Source organism: Ursus maritimus, unplaced genomic scaffold (genome assembly GCF_017311325.1).
Source record: "Ursus maritimus isolate PB19 unplaced genomic scaffold, ASM1731132v1 scaffold_17, whole genome shotgun sequence".
Classification (NCBI taxonomy): Eukaryota; Metazoa; Chordata; class Mammalia; order Carnivora; family Ursidae; genus Ursus; species Ursus maritimus.
Genome location: NW_024424119.1, coordinates 30,085,845 through 30,106,484, shown reverse-complemented (window position 1 = coordinate 30,106,484; position 20,640 = coordinate 30,085,845). Strand labels below are relative to the sequence as shown.

Below are 20,640 nucleotides of genomic sequence, written 5' to 3'. Positions count from 1 at the left end.
AGTTGCTCTGACTTGAGACTTGGGCTTGAGATTCTTTGAGGTATGTTTTACTTACTGTATTTTTAAAGTACAATGGGATTGCAGTCTAGAACCTAAACCATCCCTGCCACAAAGATTCACACAACTCTGGAGACAGAGTTGTTCAAAGCATCTGTTTGCATGAGGTTAGACTAAAAAATATTTTGGGACAATAATCATCCTTACTAAAGAGAGGCAGAAAAGCTTGGCACAATAAACAAAGCTTGAACAGGAGGAATGGCCACATGCACAGGTTGGTGTCTATCACTTGGACTGCTCCCCCAGCCCAGCCCCAAGAGCTCATCATAACAGAAGAGCTACAATGGGAAACTGAATAACAGCTTTCACCGAAAGCTTTGAAGCAACAAGATTAAAGAGCTCTGCTTTGATGTCCATACAAGAAGATAAAATAGCGGGGGAGAAAAAAGGCTGGGATACCTCAACAGCCCCAGCATCAGCATTATACCTGGCAGGACAGCACAAGGCCAAGGAGATAATCGGGCACAGAGATATACCTCTGTTATCTAGGGGCAGCAAACATGGCAGGAAGACAAAGACATGCTACGTGGCAGTGGCCAGAATACATTAGTGAGCCCACACGAAACACCCTTTGGTGGCTCCAAGAATAAACTTACAGGGCGGCGGGCGGGGGGGGCAATTTGGGGGAGCTAGAGGTCCTACATTAATAGGTAAGGGTAAAAGTCATGAAATTCTGATTACACTGGTTATTAGTCATGTTTTATTTTATGCCTGTCCTGTCATTAAATTCATGTTATTTTCATGTGTATTAATGTGTCATTAAATGTGATTATTTAGTTAATCAGGAAACAAGTATCTACTGTATATCTAATACTATGCTAAGAAATTGGGACACACAGAAAAATATATAACAGAGAGCCGATGATCTTGCTAACATATGGAACAATTAGTGATGAATTCAATATAGTCTATAAGGAGAAAATGCTGTTGTACAGGCTATGATTGCTCTAGGAATTTCAAGAAGGAGATGAAAATGGATTTGAAGCAGAGGATGCAGTGTCAAAGATGGCAAGACTTGTATTGACTTTGACAAATTAGTAAGACTTTTTGGCTGATTATAAAACTGACATAGGATTAAAAAAAACTAATATAGGATCACTATACAGAATTTAGAAACAACATTTAACGGTAAAGAATATTTTAGGGGCGCCTAGGTGGCTCGGTTGGTTAAATGTCTGCCTTCAGCTCAGGTCATGATCTTGGAGTCCTGGGATCAAGCCTCATGTGGGGAGGGGGGTTCCCTGTTCAGTGGGGAACCTACTTCTTCCTCCCGCTCTACTTCTTCCCCCTCCCCCACTCGTGCACAGGCACCCACACACTTTCTCTCTCAAACGAAATTTTTAAAAAATTAAAATAAATAAAAGAACGTTTTAATTGCCCACAACATATAATGCTCTTATCTTAATGTTCTTATCTAGAAAAATAATTTAAGTGAAAGTAGAGATACAGTAAATAAATAGTACACATAAATATTAATATTGGTGGTTCCCTAACCACACTCCTTATGAAAAGTGTCCTAGAGTGTCCTAAAATCAAATAATTTCATTTTCTCATTTGCAAGGGGAAAAAAGTCAATGGAAAGAGTTTTCTCATTTTAAGAGATTTTTTCACATATTTCTTAAACCTCCAATATCTGAGATTACTTCCTTGCTAGTTATCAACAAAACTACTGTTCCACAAATAAAGAATAATAGGAAAATTCCAAGTGTTTTATTAGAACACAAGATCGTGAATGTCACAAGCTCATGAATGTACGTTTTAAATAATTTTGTTACTATGGCAGTCGCAGCTAATTGCTTACCCTGGATCCATTCTTACTTTGTAAGAACCCTGATTTTGTTCAGGGAAGCAAGGTGCTCAGCTAAATAATCTGTATTTCCCAGACTCTCTTGCAATGTACTACAGTTCATACATAAGCACTGTCACTTCCTCCTTCATTCTTCCACTCTTTGTCCTCCCTAAGGTTGTAGTAGCCATCTTACATGCACAAAGATGACAGCTACAAGCTAAGATGGTAGACCAGAAGGACAAGAGCAAGAGTGTGGAAAGAGAGAAGAATTATAGAATCATCACACCAACCCTGGATTTCACCCATTCAGACTCATTGTTATAGGAAATAAACAAACACATAAATAAATAAAGCCCTTATCATTTAAGCCACTATCGGTCAGGTCACTGATCCATGTAGCAAAACACAAACCTGACAAACTGCATAAAAATTTAATTAAGATAAATATTCGTAAGCAAAAGTCTTAAATAATTTGGTGCTACATCACCGTCCATATGATACATTTATCAAGAGCATCATAACTTCCTGGTATTCTTACTTCTCTCACAAATTAGAAAACCAATGCCTAAGCTCAAACTCAGTACAGAAGGAATTCTATTTTGGGATCATCTTCTGAATGTTATTTCTTTTCAAGTATTCAATATAGTACCAGGCATCAAGAGGGCACTCTACTACCTGTCAATGACGATGATGATTACACAGCTGCCTTCCTGAACCCAAAATGGAAACTCAGCAAAATAGATGAGCCATTTCTAAGGCCCTCAAAAATGAATTCCCCAAATAGAAATATTTTACACAAAGAACTCAGAACAGTGGCTCACAACAAAAATATTTTGCTATGGTGCAAATGTGCCCATTACACAATTTTCTAAATGTAAAACTTGTCTCAATGTTAAGATCTCAAAGCTGGGAAACAATACACATTACAGGAAGGAACCCTACTCACTGTGAACCTGAGATGCCCAAGTCCCTAACTTTCAGCAGCACTAACTAGGTTTGGGCTACAGTTCAAAATGAGATTCCCTTAGCCCTCCAGAATGATATGACTTTTCTACCACCCCTCCATTAAACAGAAGGTAGTCCGGGGAATCTTATAAGATAGCTAACACCAATGGAGAGCCAAAAATGAGAAAACTTTGCAAGATGTTACGATAGAATTCAAGGCTTTTCAACCTCAACACTACTGACATCTTGAGTTAGATAATTCTTGGATACGTGGGGCTATCCTGTTCACTGGAGGATGTTTAACAACATCTCTGGCCTCTATCCACTAGATGTCAGCAGGACCATCCAGCTTTAACAACCAAAAATGTCTCCAGACATTACCAAATGTCCACTGAGGAGTAAAATCACCCTCCGCTGAGAACCACTAACAAAGATGACCAAAGCCTTGATTAAAGGCTTTACATTTAATTCTGTAACGTAATCACCATAAAAAAATGAGTCAAATAAATAGCAGTCTCCAAGATCTCTGAACATTACCACAGCTATTTTTCATTTCAATAGAGGGATCCAAATATATTGCGTTCAAATTTATGTCAAGTCCTGGGTCAGAGTGAGTGCCCCTCCTTTAATAATGCCTCAACCCAGGGGCGCCTGGGTGGCTCAGTCGCTAAGCGTCTGCCTTCAGCTCAGGTCATGATCCCAGGGTCCTGGTATCGAGCCCCCCATCGGGCTCCCTGCTCAGCGAGAAGCCTGCTTCTCCCTCTCCCACTCCCCCTGCTGGTGTTCCCTCTCTCACTGTGTCTCTGTCAAATAAACAAATAGAATCTTTTTTAAAAAAATAAAAAATAAATAAAAAATAATGCTTCAACCCGTAGCAAGCTTGGCTTCCTCTCCCTTCCTATCAAAGTTCTACCAAAGGTCAACAGAACCTCCTATTTTAAAGATGCCACAACTTTTTTCTTAGCCTTCCAACTCTTTCAGTGGCCTTTCTACAGAAGCTGATACTCCTGGCCTCCCCTTCCAACCTAATAATCTTGATTATTCCCCCAACTCTCCGACCACTTCTCATTTAGTCACTCCTCTTCCCTTCTCTTACCGCTCAGTCCATGTCCACAGCCCTCTTAGAGAACTTATCTTTAACTCAACCAACTCTCCAGGGAAACCAAAGTATGCTGTTCTCTGTAAAACATACCAATCAATGCCCATAGCACAATGAATCTCCAAGGCTACTAGGCCACTCTCTAGAACACTCATCAGTATTTTAGTTCCAAGCAGGGGTGTTGCTCTTGTGCTTTATGCAGCCCATGTATTTGTTATTGGAATTATGTGGTTTCAACATTTCATAAGAACGAAAATAAACTGTGATGAAAACAGAATTGAATGCTACATCAAGACTTAAGGTGAGCTGCTTTTAAAAAGATGCTATTGTATTACGTACAGGCGAGAGAAAAATCTAGAATTCCGCATCCACAAATCTTTAAGTTCCTTTTTAAAGAGATTAAAACTGGAATTTGTAACCAATGTACGGTTATTCAAGAAAGTGGAAATCCCAACTATTCTCAAAGAAAAATTCTGGGCCTTCTTTCAAAATAGTTTTTAATAGGGGTGACTGGGTGGCTTAGTCAGTTAATCGTCCAACCCTTGATTTTGGCTCAGTCATGATCTTAGGGTTGTGGGATTGAGCTGCATGCTGGGCATGCAGTCTGCTTAAGATTCTCTCTCTCCCTCTCCCTCTGCCCACCCCACCCCTGCTCACTCCCTAAAAATTAAAAAAAAAAATTGTAAAAACCAAAATAGTATTTAATAAATCTATATATTTATGTTTTTAAGTTCAAATAAAATGCTACATACATTTATAAATTATTTTTGTGACTCCCCACTTTAAATAACTTTCTTGATTAACCAACTAACTACAAGAACTTTAAGGCACCAAGACAAGAGGGCTCCTACTATGTATAACTATGTTCTGCCCCCAGCCATCCCACTGTGTCCTCTCAACTTGCTTTGTCTCTCTTAGCATTCTCATCCACGTGCACCACTTCGAGTCTTCAAACCTGCTTTTCAGGGAACCTGGGTGGCTCAGATGGTTAAGCATCTGCCTTCAGCTCAGGTCCTGATCCCAGGGTCCTGGGATTGAGTCCCGTATTGGACTCCCCACTCAGCGGGGAGTCTGCTTCTTCCCCTCTCCCTGCCTCTTCCCCTGCTTGTGCTCTCTCTGTCTCTCTCTCTCAAATGAATAAATAGTCTTAAAAAAAAAAACCCTGCTTTTCCCCAACCATATTAAAGCCGTCTCATGGGCCATTTCCAGTCCTCAGAGCTGCAGGGGGAAAGTCCTAAAATGAATGCGAAGTACTTATCAACGTGTGGGAATCTATAGTTCATCTTTAGTTGATTCCTTATTGACTCCCCACAGGACATGTTCAAACTCTTTACCTTGTTCTTAGTTCTTAAGAATAACCTCAATTCAATGGGTTTATACACATGTCTAGATGTTAATAGTATTTGGGAAAACCTTTCATTTTTTAGAAAAACATAGCAATCCAAACTGACAGGACCCCAATCTCTACACTGAGAACAGCAGAAATATTTGAAATATTTAAATAATTAAAATATCCCACACCAGAAAATGGTGTGGTACAGCCATGGGATACTGTAGTGCTATTTAAAAGGTTGTGTATATTAAGGGGCAATATGGAAATATGCTAATAAATGTCAAGTGAAAAAGCAGAAAACAAAACGATACAGATGCACTAAGATTATGTATAAAAAACACATACAGGAAAACACAGCCAGGAAAAAAAAAATGGTAAAACGACTATGTTTACACCAGTTGAACAATGGATGATTTTCTCCTCTTTTCAAGTTTCCATACTGGTTATGTTTAATACAAGAAAAAAATGTGATTTCAAATACAATCCCAGAGACAGTTTGCTATATAATGAACAAAGCACTAGTTTGAGGGTTGACAAGGGCCAGGTTTCACATGCTAGTTCTTCACCTTTTAGAATAATTACACCTTCCCTTCCCTAGATATTGTATTGGTTAGATGGGTACTAGAGAGCCACAGTACCGAGAACAAATAGGTATACAACAAAAATTTTCTTTCTTTCTTTCTCCAGACCAATCTAAGGGACACCTTTAATGACACAAATCACTGAAAATACATTTCAGGGTAAAAATCAAAAAGTAGGGGCGCCTGGGTGGCGCAGTCGTTAAGCATCTGCCTTCGGTTCAGGGTGTGATCCCAGCGTTCTGGGATCGAGTCCCACATCAGGCTCCTCCGCTAGGAGCCTGCTTCTTCCTCTCACACTCCCCCTGCTTGTGTTCCCTCTCTCGCTGGCTGTCTCTCTCTGTCAAATAAATAAATAAAATCTTAAAAAAAAAAAAAATCAAACAGTAGATTTAGTAAATGTTGACTTGAGTCTAAGCAATGAGAGAAACTGGAAATTAAATTATCTTCAACATGTTTATTAACCATATTATATTAGTTATTCTCTACCATAAAGATATGAGACAAAATAAACTGTACTCAGTATTTTATGTTACAAAAACAAAAGTAGTTTACCTTAATATTAAAAAGCATTAATGGCAGAGATGACTAAAACTCTCTAAGCTATATTTAACAAAAGAAATTTCACATATGCCACACAATTATCTGACTCCAACTCCCATGCTACATACTACTGCCAAGCTACCCTTTGTTAAGTACCACTTTGAAAGTGTCAGTCCTCCACCCAACACCTACAATCATTCCCTGCTGCCTCCATTCTAAATGCCTCTGCTTCGGGCAAGGTGATGGGGAGGATGGTCTACTGCAGGATCAGAAAGAAGACAAGACCCAGATCCCAAACTGGGTATTAAAGGTACTCAGGGTCTTCCCAGTCCTACGTAGTCCTAATCATAGATTCCAAACTGCAACACTCTCTCCTACTCCTTTTTCTGACGAACTTGGCAAACCTGTGTGTCTTCCCTCTTGCAGATCCATAAACTGTTATATTGCAGTTATTAAAAAGAATGATGAAGAATCTCCATATTTCCTGACATAAAACATTAAGTTTTTTTAAAAGGCAGACTTTTTTAAATGTATGACACAAGCTATTTCTTAATGCCTATATACAAAAATCTGAAAAGTATACACATGAAAATATGAACCACAGTTATCTCTTGGCAGAATTTGAGATTTCTTCTTTATACGTATTTTTCTGAATTGTCTGAGTTTTATAATGAACTTGTATTATTTTTTAAGTCAGATAAAACAAATATGTGCTACCGCATGTAAGAATCTTGAAAAAAATTATGTTAGGTGAACAAAGCCAGGCACAAAAGGCCACATATTGTATGATTCCATTTATATGAAATGTCCAGAATAAGTAAATCCAATAAGACACAGAGTCTCTATACGGTTGTCAGAGCATGGGAGCAGAGAAGTATTGGGGCTGACTGTTAATAAGTATGGAAATTCTTTTTGGAGTGATGGAAATGTTCTATAATTATATAGCAGATATCAGTGATGGTTATACAACATATTGACATATTAAAAACCACTTAACTGTATACTTTAAAATGGTAAACTTTACATTATGTGAATTATGTCTCAATAAAAAACAAAAATAATTTTAAACTCGTATAAAACTCTATTAAATTTTGAAAAAAATGAAAGAAAAATGAGCAAGCATTATCACTTGATATCTAAGAGGCAGGCCCTAGGACAACACTGCCTAGATCAGTACCCTGGCTCTGTACTTACCAGCTCTGTGACCTTAGTACTTTACCACTCTCTACCTCTATTCCCTCATCTGTAAAATGGGGACAATAAAAGTACCTATCTCATAATGTTGGCAGAGAATTAAACAAAGATATAGAAAGCACTCAGAGCACTGCATGACACATCATAAGTGCTATACTGTTAGCTTTTTTTTTATGATTATTATACCAGCACCGCAGAAGGTATGGAAAATGAGCGCTCAAACCAACCGTAAGAATGTAAATTGGAAGAACTTCTCACGGAATAATGTGGCAGTATATAATGAAGTTTTATAAACCTTTATCCTTTAATCCAATAATTCTATTTCTAGGAAAATATAATAAGGACAGAAGAAAAAAAATATGTATGCGTACATGATTGCTAACAACAGCATTTTTTATAACAGCAAAGTAGAAAATGGCCTAAGTATCCATCTGTTGGGAATTAAATAAATTATTTATGAAATACTATGCAGACATTAAAGTATGTAGTAGAAACACATATATTGATATGGAAAGACCAAGATCCACTATGAAGTGAAGAAAAGAAGGTTATACAACTATAACTATGGCTACAATCCAACTTATATTTTACAACATACACATGTTTACATTTGTATTTTAAGATTTTTGCAAGTACAATTAGCACATTTCCTCCATCAAAATTTTTAAAATATAAATAAATAAATCTAAACACAGTATCGCCTTCTGGCTCAATTTCTAACCACTATTCCTTAGTGTCTGCAACACTAAGTGAATAGGCAGTAGCCAAAATTCAGGAAAGTCCCAGGATCAAGCCCTGCATCAGGCTGCCTGCTCACCAGAGAGCCTGCTTCTCCCTCTGCCCCTCACCCTGCTCGTGCTCTCTCTCGCTCTCTCAAATAAATAAAATCTTTAGGCGAAAAAAAGGACTTCGCAAAACTCTGCTGCATTAGGAAGAGTTCCAGACTTGCAGTTCCAATTATTTGATTAAATAACTCTATGGTATTGGGCAAGCACTAAGTCTCTCCCCAGTTCCCTGGAGTAAAAATGGGTATAATAATCTCTCATAGGATTTCAAGGAATAAATGAGATCTTTACAAAAGAGCAATGGAAACTATACAATAGGATATTTTTTCTCTTTAGGTGAAACAACCAAAACCAAAACTTAACCTTTTTTTTTTTTTTTAAAGATTTTATTTATTTATTTGAGAGAGAGACAGAGCACAAGCAGGAGAGGGGCAGAGGGTAAGGGGCAAGAAGACTCCCCACTGAACAGGGAGCCCCATACAGGACTTGATCCCAAGACCCTGGGATCATGACCTGAGCCAGTTAGATGCTTATCTGATTGAGCCACCCAGGTGCTCCCAAAACCAAAACTTTAAAAAGACACAATCACAACCCCGGGAAACTCTTGTAAAATAGTGAAGAATTTAAAAAAAAAAAATTCCCTAGATCTAATTGAGTGGTAATCAGGAAATACTTATGATCTGAACTTGAAGAAGGGAACAATAAAGGTAAACACACAGCACCATCTAAAAAAAAAATACCTTAAACCACTTTAAAGAGAAAAAAGTATGAAAAAAATGAATATGGGACACTAAACATAGACTAAAATGACTTGTGAACAATGAGGAATCTAAATGTATTATTTAGTCCATAAACAACAGAACTGATACAGAAATATCGGCAGTTTAGATTCACTTATAAAACAGCATTAGATGAAAGCTAAAAGGGAAAATACACTAAACTTAAAAATCCCAGAGGAGGAGACTGTGGGTGGCTCAGTCGGTTGGGCATCTGCCTTCAGCTTGGGTCATGATCCCAAGGTCCTGGGATAGAGTCGCCAGTTGGGCTCCAGGCTCAGCAGGGAGTCTGCTTCTCCCTATGCCACTTCCCCTGCTCATGAGCCCGCACTCGCCCGCTCTCTCTCTCGCGCGCGCGCAAAAATAAATACATAAAATCTTTAAAAAAAATAAAGAGTTCAAATTTTTCGTGGGATAAAAATGAAGTAATTTCAGCATAAACATTAAGATATTACAGGGGAGAATGGCAATCACCACAAATTTCTTTATATTTTTCCATATTCCTCAAATTCTTTATATCGAACAAATACTGCCCTTATAACAACAACAACAAAAAAAAAAAGGTGTGGGTTTTTCTTTTTTCTTTTTAACCACGGAACAGAAAAACTCAGAATGTCCGCACAAAAATAAGAGAAATGGAACCGTGGCTGAAAACATAATACCTGCCAAAGTTTCTGAAGGCAGAAGAATGTGTTAAGAACTTCAGAACCTAAAATGACTTTTCAAAAAATGATGAGACAACTGAGCTGTGAAAAATACATGACACCTGTAAAAAAGAAATCTATTCAAATAGTAACAAAGGATTAACAGTAAAGCATCTAATAAACTGAAAGCAAATACTGAAGGAATTTTAAGATTTAAACAGAATTTCAAAGTGCATGAGAAGAGAATGTATGCCAACTCTTAAATGCCTCATTTATCCCATGAGAGAAGCTAATAATGGAACTAATTGTAGGAATAATGAAAATAGTTCTGTTAAAACAATGTTTCTAACAATGAAAAAGAGGGGGGAGAGGGGAGAAGGAGGAAGGGGATAAATGGGTTGATATCATCTCCCAATCCAGCTTAAAAGAAAGTAAGAATTTAAATTCCATTAAAGAAACTACATATACAAGGGAAATGAGGGATTTAAAAAAATGAAATGGTTATAATAAAAAAAGACAGTAATGAGTGTTGACCAGGATATGGAGAGATTGGAACCCTCACACATTGCTGGTGAAAATGTAAAATTGTGCAGCCACTTTGAAGTACAGTTTGGCAGGGGATCAAAATGTTAAACGTAGGGTCTACCATATGACCCAGCAATTCTACTCCTAGGTATAAACCCAAGAGAATTGAAAACATATATCCACACATAAACTTGTACATGAATGTTCTTAGAAGCATTATTCATAATAGCCAAAAAGAAGAAAATAATCTAAATGCCCATCAGCTAATAAATGGATAAACAAAACACAGTATGCATGTATATCCATGTAATTTGACATTATTCAAACATAAAATGGGTACGAAACACTGACACTTGCTACATGGATGAACCTTGAAAATATGCTAAATGAAAGAAGGTAACACAAAAGGCCACATTTTGTATGACTCCATGTAAATGAAATGTCCAAAATAGGCAAATATACAGCAAAAGGTACATTAGGGGCTGCCTAGAGCTGGGGGACTGGGGTTTGGGGAGGGAACACTAAAGAGTATGGAGTTTCTTTGGAGTAGTATAAAAATGTTCTACAACTGATTGTGGTGATGGTTGTACAATCTCGTGTCTGTACTATTAAAAATACTGGATTATACACTTAAAAAATGATGATGGAGGGTAGCACAAATATCATAATTACTTCATTTATTTTTTTTTAAGATTTTATTTATTCATTCGAGACAGAGAGAGCACAAGCTGGGGGTGGGGGCAACAGGCAGAGGGAGAAGCAGGCTCCCCGCTGAGCAAGGAGCCCGATGTGGGACTCGATCCCAGGACCCTGGGATCATGACCTGAGCCAAAGGCGAACACTTAACCTACTGAGCCACTCAGGCACCCCCATAATTACTTCATTTAATGTAAGTGGGTGAACGCTTACAAAAACAGTATACATCTGTATTGGGAAACAAATCCCAACATTTAAAAACTAAAAGACAAACACAAATCCAGAAAAGGATGGACATCATTATGACTTCAGCAGATACTTTTGTTTTTGTTTTTGTTTTTGTTTTTGAGAGAGAGAGAGAAGGCACATACATGCAAGTGGGGTAGGGTGGGGTGGGGGGTGGAATCCTAAGCAGTCTCCACGCTCAGTGTGGAGGCGCACAACATGTTCCATCCCATGACCTCAAGATCAGGACCTGAGCTGAAATCAAGAGTCAGTCACTTAACCAACTGAGCCACCCAGGCACCCCTACAGGAGATACTTTAAATCTGCCCTACACAAAAAATGAAATAAATCAAATTCAATGCATATGTCCCACAGAGAATAACAAAAATATATGAAAAACTAAAAAACTATGCAAAATAAACCTACTATCATTGTAATTGGAGACTTCACTAGTTCATTAACAGGAGATGACAAAACAAAGAATTTAAAAGTACGGAAATTATATAAAACATAAATTAAACTATTCCCCTTGGTAGGACCCAACCTGGCAGAATCAGGTTCAGGAAAAAAGATTTAGACAGATACATAGGGATAGATATAGAAAGAGACTCCAATAAGGCAAATGTGGTAAAATCTTAACAACTGGGAAACCTTGGCATATTATTGAATTTTTCTCTAAGTTTGGAATTAATCCAAATTAAATAAATTTTAAGTAAAATTAATAGTTATATAACAGGGGATTAAGGAGCCAAGGATGTAACACTTTCTTTCCTGGACTACAAGGATAATACACAAAATTTGTTCTCCTACTGGGATGCAGAAAGACACCTAATTTTAATACAAAAAGCTACACATTCTATGACCCATTCTTAAACCATAATGCAAAACCACAAAACAAAGTATCTGTAACATATCCACACGTACATGTTTTATAAAAATGATGAGAGGAATTTTACCTGAAATGCCTCTCATGGTAAGGAAAAAGACACATGATGATCAGCTGCCACCTAAAGAATGTGGAAAGAGGAAAAAAAGGGAAAGGTAGTACTAAGATATAAAATTAATAAAGGAAAAATAGATATGATAAAAACATCAGAAAACATTTCAAGGAAAATGGTATAAACAGAAATAGGGTAGCTTTCAAATATGAAGAGGCAGAAGACGGATTCAAGAAAAGGGTTGAGAAGGAAAAGAATGGAGTACAGTGGAAGTTGCAAGGAGCATTGGCAGGAGAGGTGCTCAGGGCTGGGGACTGCAGAAATAAGGATTTGCATCCAACTTGGTCATGGTGAAAAACAGGAATTAGGAAAGAAATATACACCAATTTGACTTTCCTCCAAACAGGCTCTCCATCTCAAATTAAAAGCATCACACTTCACACCACCTCCTACAGCACAAGATCCAGAAGCTAAGGGAGAAAAAGATCAATGAAAGCCTAGCTGGGCAGGGATTGGCAAAGAGAAGTGCTCACGCCCCACTGGACAGCTCTGGCTGACTTCTGCCATGTAGAAACAAGAGCCCAATGTTGCCAATACATCCATAGTTGACAAGGGAAGACCATAATTCAGACTTTTAAGTGAAACCTTCGGATTTTCAATGGTTAGCAACCAATGCAATTTTTAAAAAACACTGTGCAGGCCAAACAAGGGCTCTCAGTTCTCCCCATATCCACTGTTGTTCTCCGTCACTGTGCTCCCAGTCTCTTTTCTTCTCCCCATCACCTTCACCAATGCCAGCCTTTGCTTTCTAAAACCATGATGTCACTCAAATCCTTTAAGTATCCCTTTGTCTTCAGAGCAAGTGCCAAATCTTCCGCACAGCCTTCAAGGCCTTCCACTAATGTGGCAATGTGTGACCCATCTCCTGCTTTAATCCCCACACCCCAATATCCCAAAAGATTCCCTTCACTGCCCCATCTCTGTGCCTTTTCTATCATCATTCCCTGGGCCTAGAATACCTACCCTTCCCAGCTCGCCTCGGTTTCTATGTTCATTCAGTTAGTCGTTCCACAAATAAATATGTAAGGGGCACCTAATTTTGTGCCAGACACTATTCTAGGCACAGTCAATAGAGCAGTGAACAAAACAGACAAAAATCCCTGCCCTCTCGGAGCTACACAGAGGAGACAGATAATAACATGTAGAGTAGGTCACCATAGGAAAAGATGTTATGGAACAGGAAAAAAGACTACGGTGGGAGAGGGGCAGAGGGGATGGAAGGTGGAAGAGGCTGTAATTTTAAGGAATCATCTTGAAAGTGACATTAGAGACCTGAAGCAGCAGAGCGGATAAATAACTGGGATAAGAAGGTTCCAGGCAAAAGGAATAGCAACAGCAAAGCCCTCAGGCAAAAGTGTGCCTCGTGTTTCAGGCTGACATTCTACTCTGCCTATAAGGCCCAACTGAGTGCCACTCAGGGAGACTGTTTTTTGATTCCTACAAATCAGAATTATTTAATCCTTCAACACCATACTTGTATCTTCCTTAGGGCACCTGGACAGTGAAAACATATATGAGTGACCACTGATCAATTAATCAAGAGTCAGGTAGAAAATCATTTAAAATGAGACCTACATATTTTGAGCTTCACACATATAAACATGTATTTCCTTATGTAGCACCAAAATCTTTGGGTCTACCAAATGCAGTTCCCTCCTTCCTGGGATAAACTACACCTCTAACCTATTATCTACAATGTCCATTTTTCTTTCCTTTAAAGTAAAAGGGAGACTTAAAAATACCTGAAATCTTTATAAGAGCAGAATCTTTCCAGAGATTTATAAGGTTCCCCCAATCTGTTTCAGTTGTCTTGACCACAATCTAATTCATTAAAAGGCAATTCTCTCAGGCTCTAACCTTTATCAAGTCTTTCCAAAGCATTTCATAAAAAAACAATTGCATTAATATTGCAGCAATTTGAGTAATTTTTATTAATTTATACTCAAAGGCCACTGGTATAAATAAGTTTGAGAATAAACACAAATGATTCTTTCTTGGTAAACAGAGAAATAAAGGATACACAGGCAAACTAGAACTAACCTACCAGCTTAAGAATCTGTATGCTGTGGGAATTGGTTAGTATGGTTTACTAACGGAATGTCTAAACCAAAATGTTAAAATCAAGCCCAGCAAAGGATCTGAATAGACGTTTCTCCAAACAAGATACATAAATAGCCAATAAGTACATAAAAATGTGCTCAACATCATTAGTCATTAGGGAAATGCAAATCAAAATCACATTGATATACAACTTCACACCCACAAGGATGACTATAATCAAAAAGACAATAACGAGTGTTGGCCAGGATATGGGGAAATTGGAACCCTCACTGCTGGTGAAAATGTACAATGGTACAGCTGCTTTAGAAACAGTTTGGGAGTTCCTCAAAATGTTAAACATGGAGTTACCACATGACTCAGAAATTTTATTCCTAGGTATACACCCTAGAGAACTGAAAACATATGTCCACACAAAAATGTCCACATGAATGTTCACAGCAGCATTATTCATAATAGATGAAAAGTGGAAACAACCCAAATGCCCATCAACTGATGAACAGACAGACAAAATGTGGTACCTATCCATACAATGGAATAGTATGCAACCATAAAAAGCACTGACGTTCTGACACGCGCTACAACACAGATGAACCTTGAAAACATTATATTAAGTGAAGGAAGCCAATCACAAAAGGCCACATGTTGTATGATTCCATTTATATGCAATGTCCCAAAAGGCAAATCCATAGAGACTGAAAGTAGATTAGTAGTTGCCAGGGGTTGTAAGGAGAGAGGAATGTGACATGACTGTGACTGTTTATAGATATGGGTTTTCTTTTTGGGGTGATGAAAATGTTTTGTCATTAGATAAGATGGGTGTACAACTTTGTGAATATATTTAATTGTACACCTTTTTAAAATTCCAATGCTGTCAGTGTTCAATAAATGCTTATTAATGGGGAGGGGGTGAGAGAAACCCCAGATGTATTAATTAGAAATTTCTTCATATAGACTTATAAGAGGCTAACTACTTCTGTTAGAATATAAAGCCCCTGGAGGCAGGATGGCCTGTCACTTATTTCCCTTAACATCTAACATATTGGAGTACCTAAAGCAGGTACTCAATCAAGGTTCAATAAATAAATAAATAAATACCCACATACTACATACCAGGGATCTAGAAGTCCTGATCGAGATTCCACACAGATTTTTAAACATTCACTTTTTAGTCCCCCAAATCCTGAATTGCCACTAAGAAGGCATGTCTCTTAATTTGAAGTTTATACCATCTGTACCATCCCTACCACCATTCCCGAGGACCCACTTCTAACTTCTGTGACATTTTTAAAACCTAGTTCAAATTCTCCACCTTGTATCTATCACCAAATGTCACTTCCTGGTCTCTCAGTAGGTTTTCCCACTTGTTTAACCACGTTCCCTAAGATAGAAATGCTCACATGTTTAGCCTCATCTGTTCTTTTCAAACAACCAAGAGTCAAAAAGAAACATCGTCATTACCTTCATGTTACAAATGAGGGGGAAAATGCCATGTTTAAGATCACCTGGTCCCTTAAGTTCAAAGCTCATCTTTCTTCACATAAATCATGTATTTCCAAATTTTTTCTCTTTGGATGAACAGGGAACTTTCTGGTAAGTTAGATTTTAAAAGAATAAATACAAATAAGATATAAAACACCAAAGCAGTAATTATAAAGTCCAGAATAATTGAGAGCTGAGGCACGAGGACAAAAAAGGTTTGTTTAGAAAAAGAAAAAATAAACAAAGGGCCCACTGCTTTGGGAAGATGTTGTAATATCAAGAGATGGTAAGGACAAATACAGACCCATGCAGTTTCTTCTTTGCTTTGGTAATCTTCATCAAGGAGCCTGATCTTGAAGGGTAGAACTCTGACAAAAGGAAGCTACCCTCTGAGGTAAGTGCAATGGAGAAAGGATAGTAACAGAATACTGAGCTAGTTCGAAAGAATTTGCATTCTGATTGACTTATTTCACTTAGCATAATACCCTCTAGTTCCATCCACGTAGTTGCAAATGGCAAGCTTTCATTTTTTTGATGGCTGAGTAGTCAATCAGAGAAAGACAATTACCATATGATCTCACTCAAATGTGAAATTTAAGAAACAAAACAGAGGATCATAGGGGAAGAGAGGAAAAAATAAAACAAGATGAAATCAGAGAGGGAGACAAACCATAAGAGATTCTTAATCACAGGAAACAAACAGGATTGCTGGAGGGGAGGGCACTGGGGGATGGGGTAACTGGGTGACGGGACATTAAGGAGGGCACGTGATGTACTGAGCACTGGGTATTATGTAAGATTGATGAATCACTGACCTCTACCTCTGAAACTAATAATATATTATATGTTAATTAAATTTAAATTAAAATAAAATAAATAAATCCCACAGGACTGTGAGAAACCCAAGGGCAGGGAACCCCTTTTCTTGAACTTTTTATTAGGTATAATGCTGTGCCCAATTCAGAATAAAAAAGAAAAATGAATGAATGGGAAAAAAAAAAGAATCTGCATTCTGATCTAAACAAATCACACTCCATGATACTGAAAAAACTTTTAGCTTTGACTGCTGATTATCTAAGCTATCTTGACAAGATGCCAGAAGACCAGAAATGAAGGAATGCATGCTCCATTTTCAAAAAAGGAGAAATGCCAATCCAGAAAAACACCTATGGGTAAACTTGCCATGTATCCCCTGAAAAAGTCTAGAATGGGTAAATACATTTTTGAACACAATAAAAAGTAAAAGCCACCTGGGCTCTTTATTAAGGCAGGCTATACAACATTTGCTATTAGATAGGATTACTAAAAAGAGGAAAAAGGGAGAATGATACAGACACATACATAACCAGTTCTAATAAGATGATCTGACAAAATCTTTAATAGGCTAGTGAACAAAATGGGAAAATGTTGAACAGCAGAAGTTCTAAAATCTGTTAAACTCTACAAGGAGGATGCATAGTTAGTTGAACATCTGGTTGATTAATGTATTAACATCAACCAATTCAGAAGGAAGTCTCCAGTAAAATATCACAGTTGCATCCTTTTCCATGATCTAGACAACCTCTATTAATTAAATAAAGCCATACACCTGCTCTTTAGATTTGCAAGGGCCATGATGCTGTGAGTGACCAAAACACACTAAGCCTGACAGAATCAGACTCCAGAAAGGTCAGAGTAGGCTGAAATGATGATCCAAAATTAAAAATGAAAATTAACAGGGACTTACTATAGAACACAAACTGAGGGTTGCTGGAGGGGAGGTGGGGAGAGGGGATAGGGTAACTGGGTGATGGGCATTAACGAGGGCACTTGAAGGAATGAGCACTGGGTGTTGTATGCAACTGACAAAATCACTAAATTCTACGTTGAAACTAATAATACCCTATATGTTAATTAAATTGAATTTTTTTAATTTAAAAAAAGAAAATTAACAGGAAGTCAAGGCCAGCTTTTAGATTTTGAAACTCCAATATAGGAATAAAGGAATAAACTTCAGTTTATGTGGAAAATACCGAGGTAATAAAAGCAACTACAAAAAAATCTATGTAAAATCTCAAGATGCATTAATAGATGCACACTATAGTTCTTAAAAAATTATCTTTTTCCATATGAATCACTCCTGGATTTTCATCCTAGAAAGTTAAAACAAGAATCTACAAATATAACTTAGTTAAAACTCTAGCTTTATTTTTTTAAAACTTTTATTTATTTATTTGAGAGAGAGCACGAGCAGGGAAGGAGGGAGAGAGAGAAGCAGACTCCCCTGCTGAGCAGGAAGCCTGAGGAGGGGCTCAATCCCAGGACCCCTGGGATCATGACCCGACCCAAAGGAAGATGCTTAACCAACTGAGCCACCCAGGCACCCCAAAACTCTAGGTTTAGACCCAGAGTTATGCATATGAATCTTAGCATTAGGAAACATTTTATTTGATAAGCCTAATTTATTGACATGTATATCAATATATCCTTGAAAGAAGGCTAGATATTAAATCTAAGTCCCTTTCTTAATAAAAGAGGAAATTAATAAAAATTAAGTAACTTGCTCCAAATAGCACAGCTGCTTAGCAAGAGCCATGATCTCCAAATCAGTCCCCTTTTCCTACATCAAGCGGGTTTCCAGCCCTCTGTGTCCTTTCTTAAAAGTTGTATTTTTCACTAAAGAATTAGAAAACATACACAAAAACATCCATCAACACACACCGTATTTTGCTAAGGATAAATTAGCTTAGCAAGAACAAATAATCACAGCACATTAGCCAGTAAAATATTTTGACATGGTGTGATCACTTACAAGTTTGATAACAACAAATATTTGCTACAAAAGGCACTCTAATATACAAATGGTTTTTATTCTTAACCATGAATGTGTGATTATTTATTAAAGCATTATCCCATATCCCACTTAACATTAGAAAAATAAAGTAAAAGTTATTACATGGATGGAAAGCTTTTAAGGGACATGGCATTGTTTAGAGTGCTCAAATCCCTTCCCCATCTTAAAACACACCATTATGAAAATTACTAAGAGATGTTTAGCCCCTGAAATCTAAACAGCAGGCCAAAGGTTTTCTTCACATAGGGTAGCATCTGTGCTGAGGCCCTCTTGCTCCCTCCTCACTCCCCCAGAAACAATGCCCCTTCAATAGCCCAAAGGTACAAAGGTTGTCTGGCAGGCAGGCGAGTGGATCCCGGTGGCCTTAAGTCTATCCTCTTTCCCCTCCTCCTCCTCCCCCTCCCACTCCCCACCAGGCCTCTTCTCCCGCCCCCTTGGTTTAGTGAAGACCAGTGGAGAATTAAGAATTGATAGAAGGCTAAGTTAGCCAGGCTGTGGCTTATGATCACTACCATCTGCTAGGCCAGCTCCAGGAGGACCCACCCACCCCTAAACCAGACCTGGAAGCTTCTCCTTGCCCCAGGGCTCCTCTGGGACCCCTTTTGAAAGGAAGAAGGAACTTTACTGTCCAGATACCCTCATTGCCAGTCACTTCCATTAGAGCCCCAGCAAGCTCTTTGTTTCCAGGAGCCGGGGGGGGGGGGGTCTTGGAGAAGGGGAGAGGTCACTCCCTCGCTCCCGTTGCTGCCAATCTCCAGGCCCTCCCGCAAAACATACAAACAGGCGCACAGGATCATTCCCTTTGAACAGGTTCCCTCTTTCCACACCACCTTAAAAACCCAGGGTCACACCTAGCTACACAGAGGCACTTCCTGAGATCTAATTACCTCTTTCTATACCCAAACCCTACACAGGATGACTCCCTAGCTCCCTCCCTCTGAATGGACACAAACGGGGTTCACTCCAGGACTTCCACCCTTCTTCCTCAATGCATACCCCAGGGTATATTCCCGAGCCCCACGGAGAACGCACAAATACACAGGGTCATTTCCTGGGCCCCGAGACTTTCCCCTGCTCACATCCACAGATCCCGCGGTCACTCCATGCCCCCAGAGTCCACCTCTGAACCCAAAGGACATACACACACACACACACACACACACACACACACACTTCTACCATCGTCAATCCACGTACTCTGGGCCACCCGTTCCCCTTACCCACAGGATCACTCCAAGACCCCAGTGTCCTAAGAATCTCCCCAGCATATGGTCACTCCCTTGGCTCTCAGGCTCGGGCCCCCCCCCCCCTCACCGTCTCTGTCTCTCTCTCTCTCTCTCACACACACACACACACACACACAATCCCTGCCTCCCCTGAGCCTTCACAACACAAACACGAGCTCCCCCGTGCACACCCACGGTCACACCAGGAGCCCCGGCCGGCTTCCCTCGCGGCGCGGGGTCCCGTCCCCACCACCTCACCGCACGCCGAGCCGCTCTCGCCCAGACACTCGACACACATGGTCGCACTCACGGCCACTCCCCACGCCCAACGCCGGGTCCCGAGCCCACAAGGCACGCTCGCGCCCTGCCCTCCGCCCTCGTTCAACCCCGGGCCCCGCTCTCCCGGAGCCCCGCGCCCCGGCCTTTCCCAGCGGGGCCGAGAGGACGGGGAGGGCGGCGGCAGCGGAGGGAGGGAGGGGCCGCAGGGGCGGGCTCCGGCCGCTCCTACCTGAGCAGTTGATGCTCTTGCCTTTGCCGCCGGGACAGTCCCCGCCGCCGCCGCTGCCGCCACCCGGGGGCTGGTTGGACGCGCGGCTCCCGGGCAGAGAGAAGGCGAAGAGCAGAAGCACCGACGTGTAGCAGCAGAAGGCGAGCGGGGGCGCGGCAGGCAGCCGAAGCGGCGCCTCAGCGGCCGCGGCGCCCATGACTGGCGCCCCTGGACGGCGGGAAGCGCAGGGAGCCGCAGGCCCAGGGCATCCAGCCGCGCGCCGGGAGCCCCGCCGCTGCCTCGGCACCTCCTAGCAGCCGCGCCGCTGCGCCCGGGAGCAGCCCCTCAGCATCTCGGTCCCACCCGC

General features: G+C 39.9%; 1 protein-coding gene across 2 annotated transcripts in view; it reads right to left on the bottom strand.

The window, feature by feature from the left end:
• The window catches only part of TMEFF1 (transmembrane protein with EGF like and two follistatin like domains 1), a 74,198-nt gene extending 53,572 nt beyond the window's left edge, over positions 1–20,626 (bottom strand). The window contains exon 1 of one of the 2 annotated variants that reach the window (XM_040631667.1): positions 20,295–20,626. In XM_040631667.1, coding sequence (XP_040487601.1) covers positions 20,295–20,490 — 196 coding nt within the window. In that variant the 5' untranslated portion in view covers positions 20,491–20,626. Of the gene's footprint in view, positions 1–12,145; positions 12,197–20,294 lie in introns of those variants that run through there. The other variant, XM_008707886.2, reaches the window with a different exon arrangement.
• Positions 20,627–20,640: the final 14 nt, after the last annotated feature.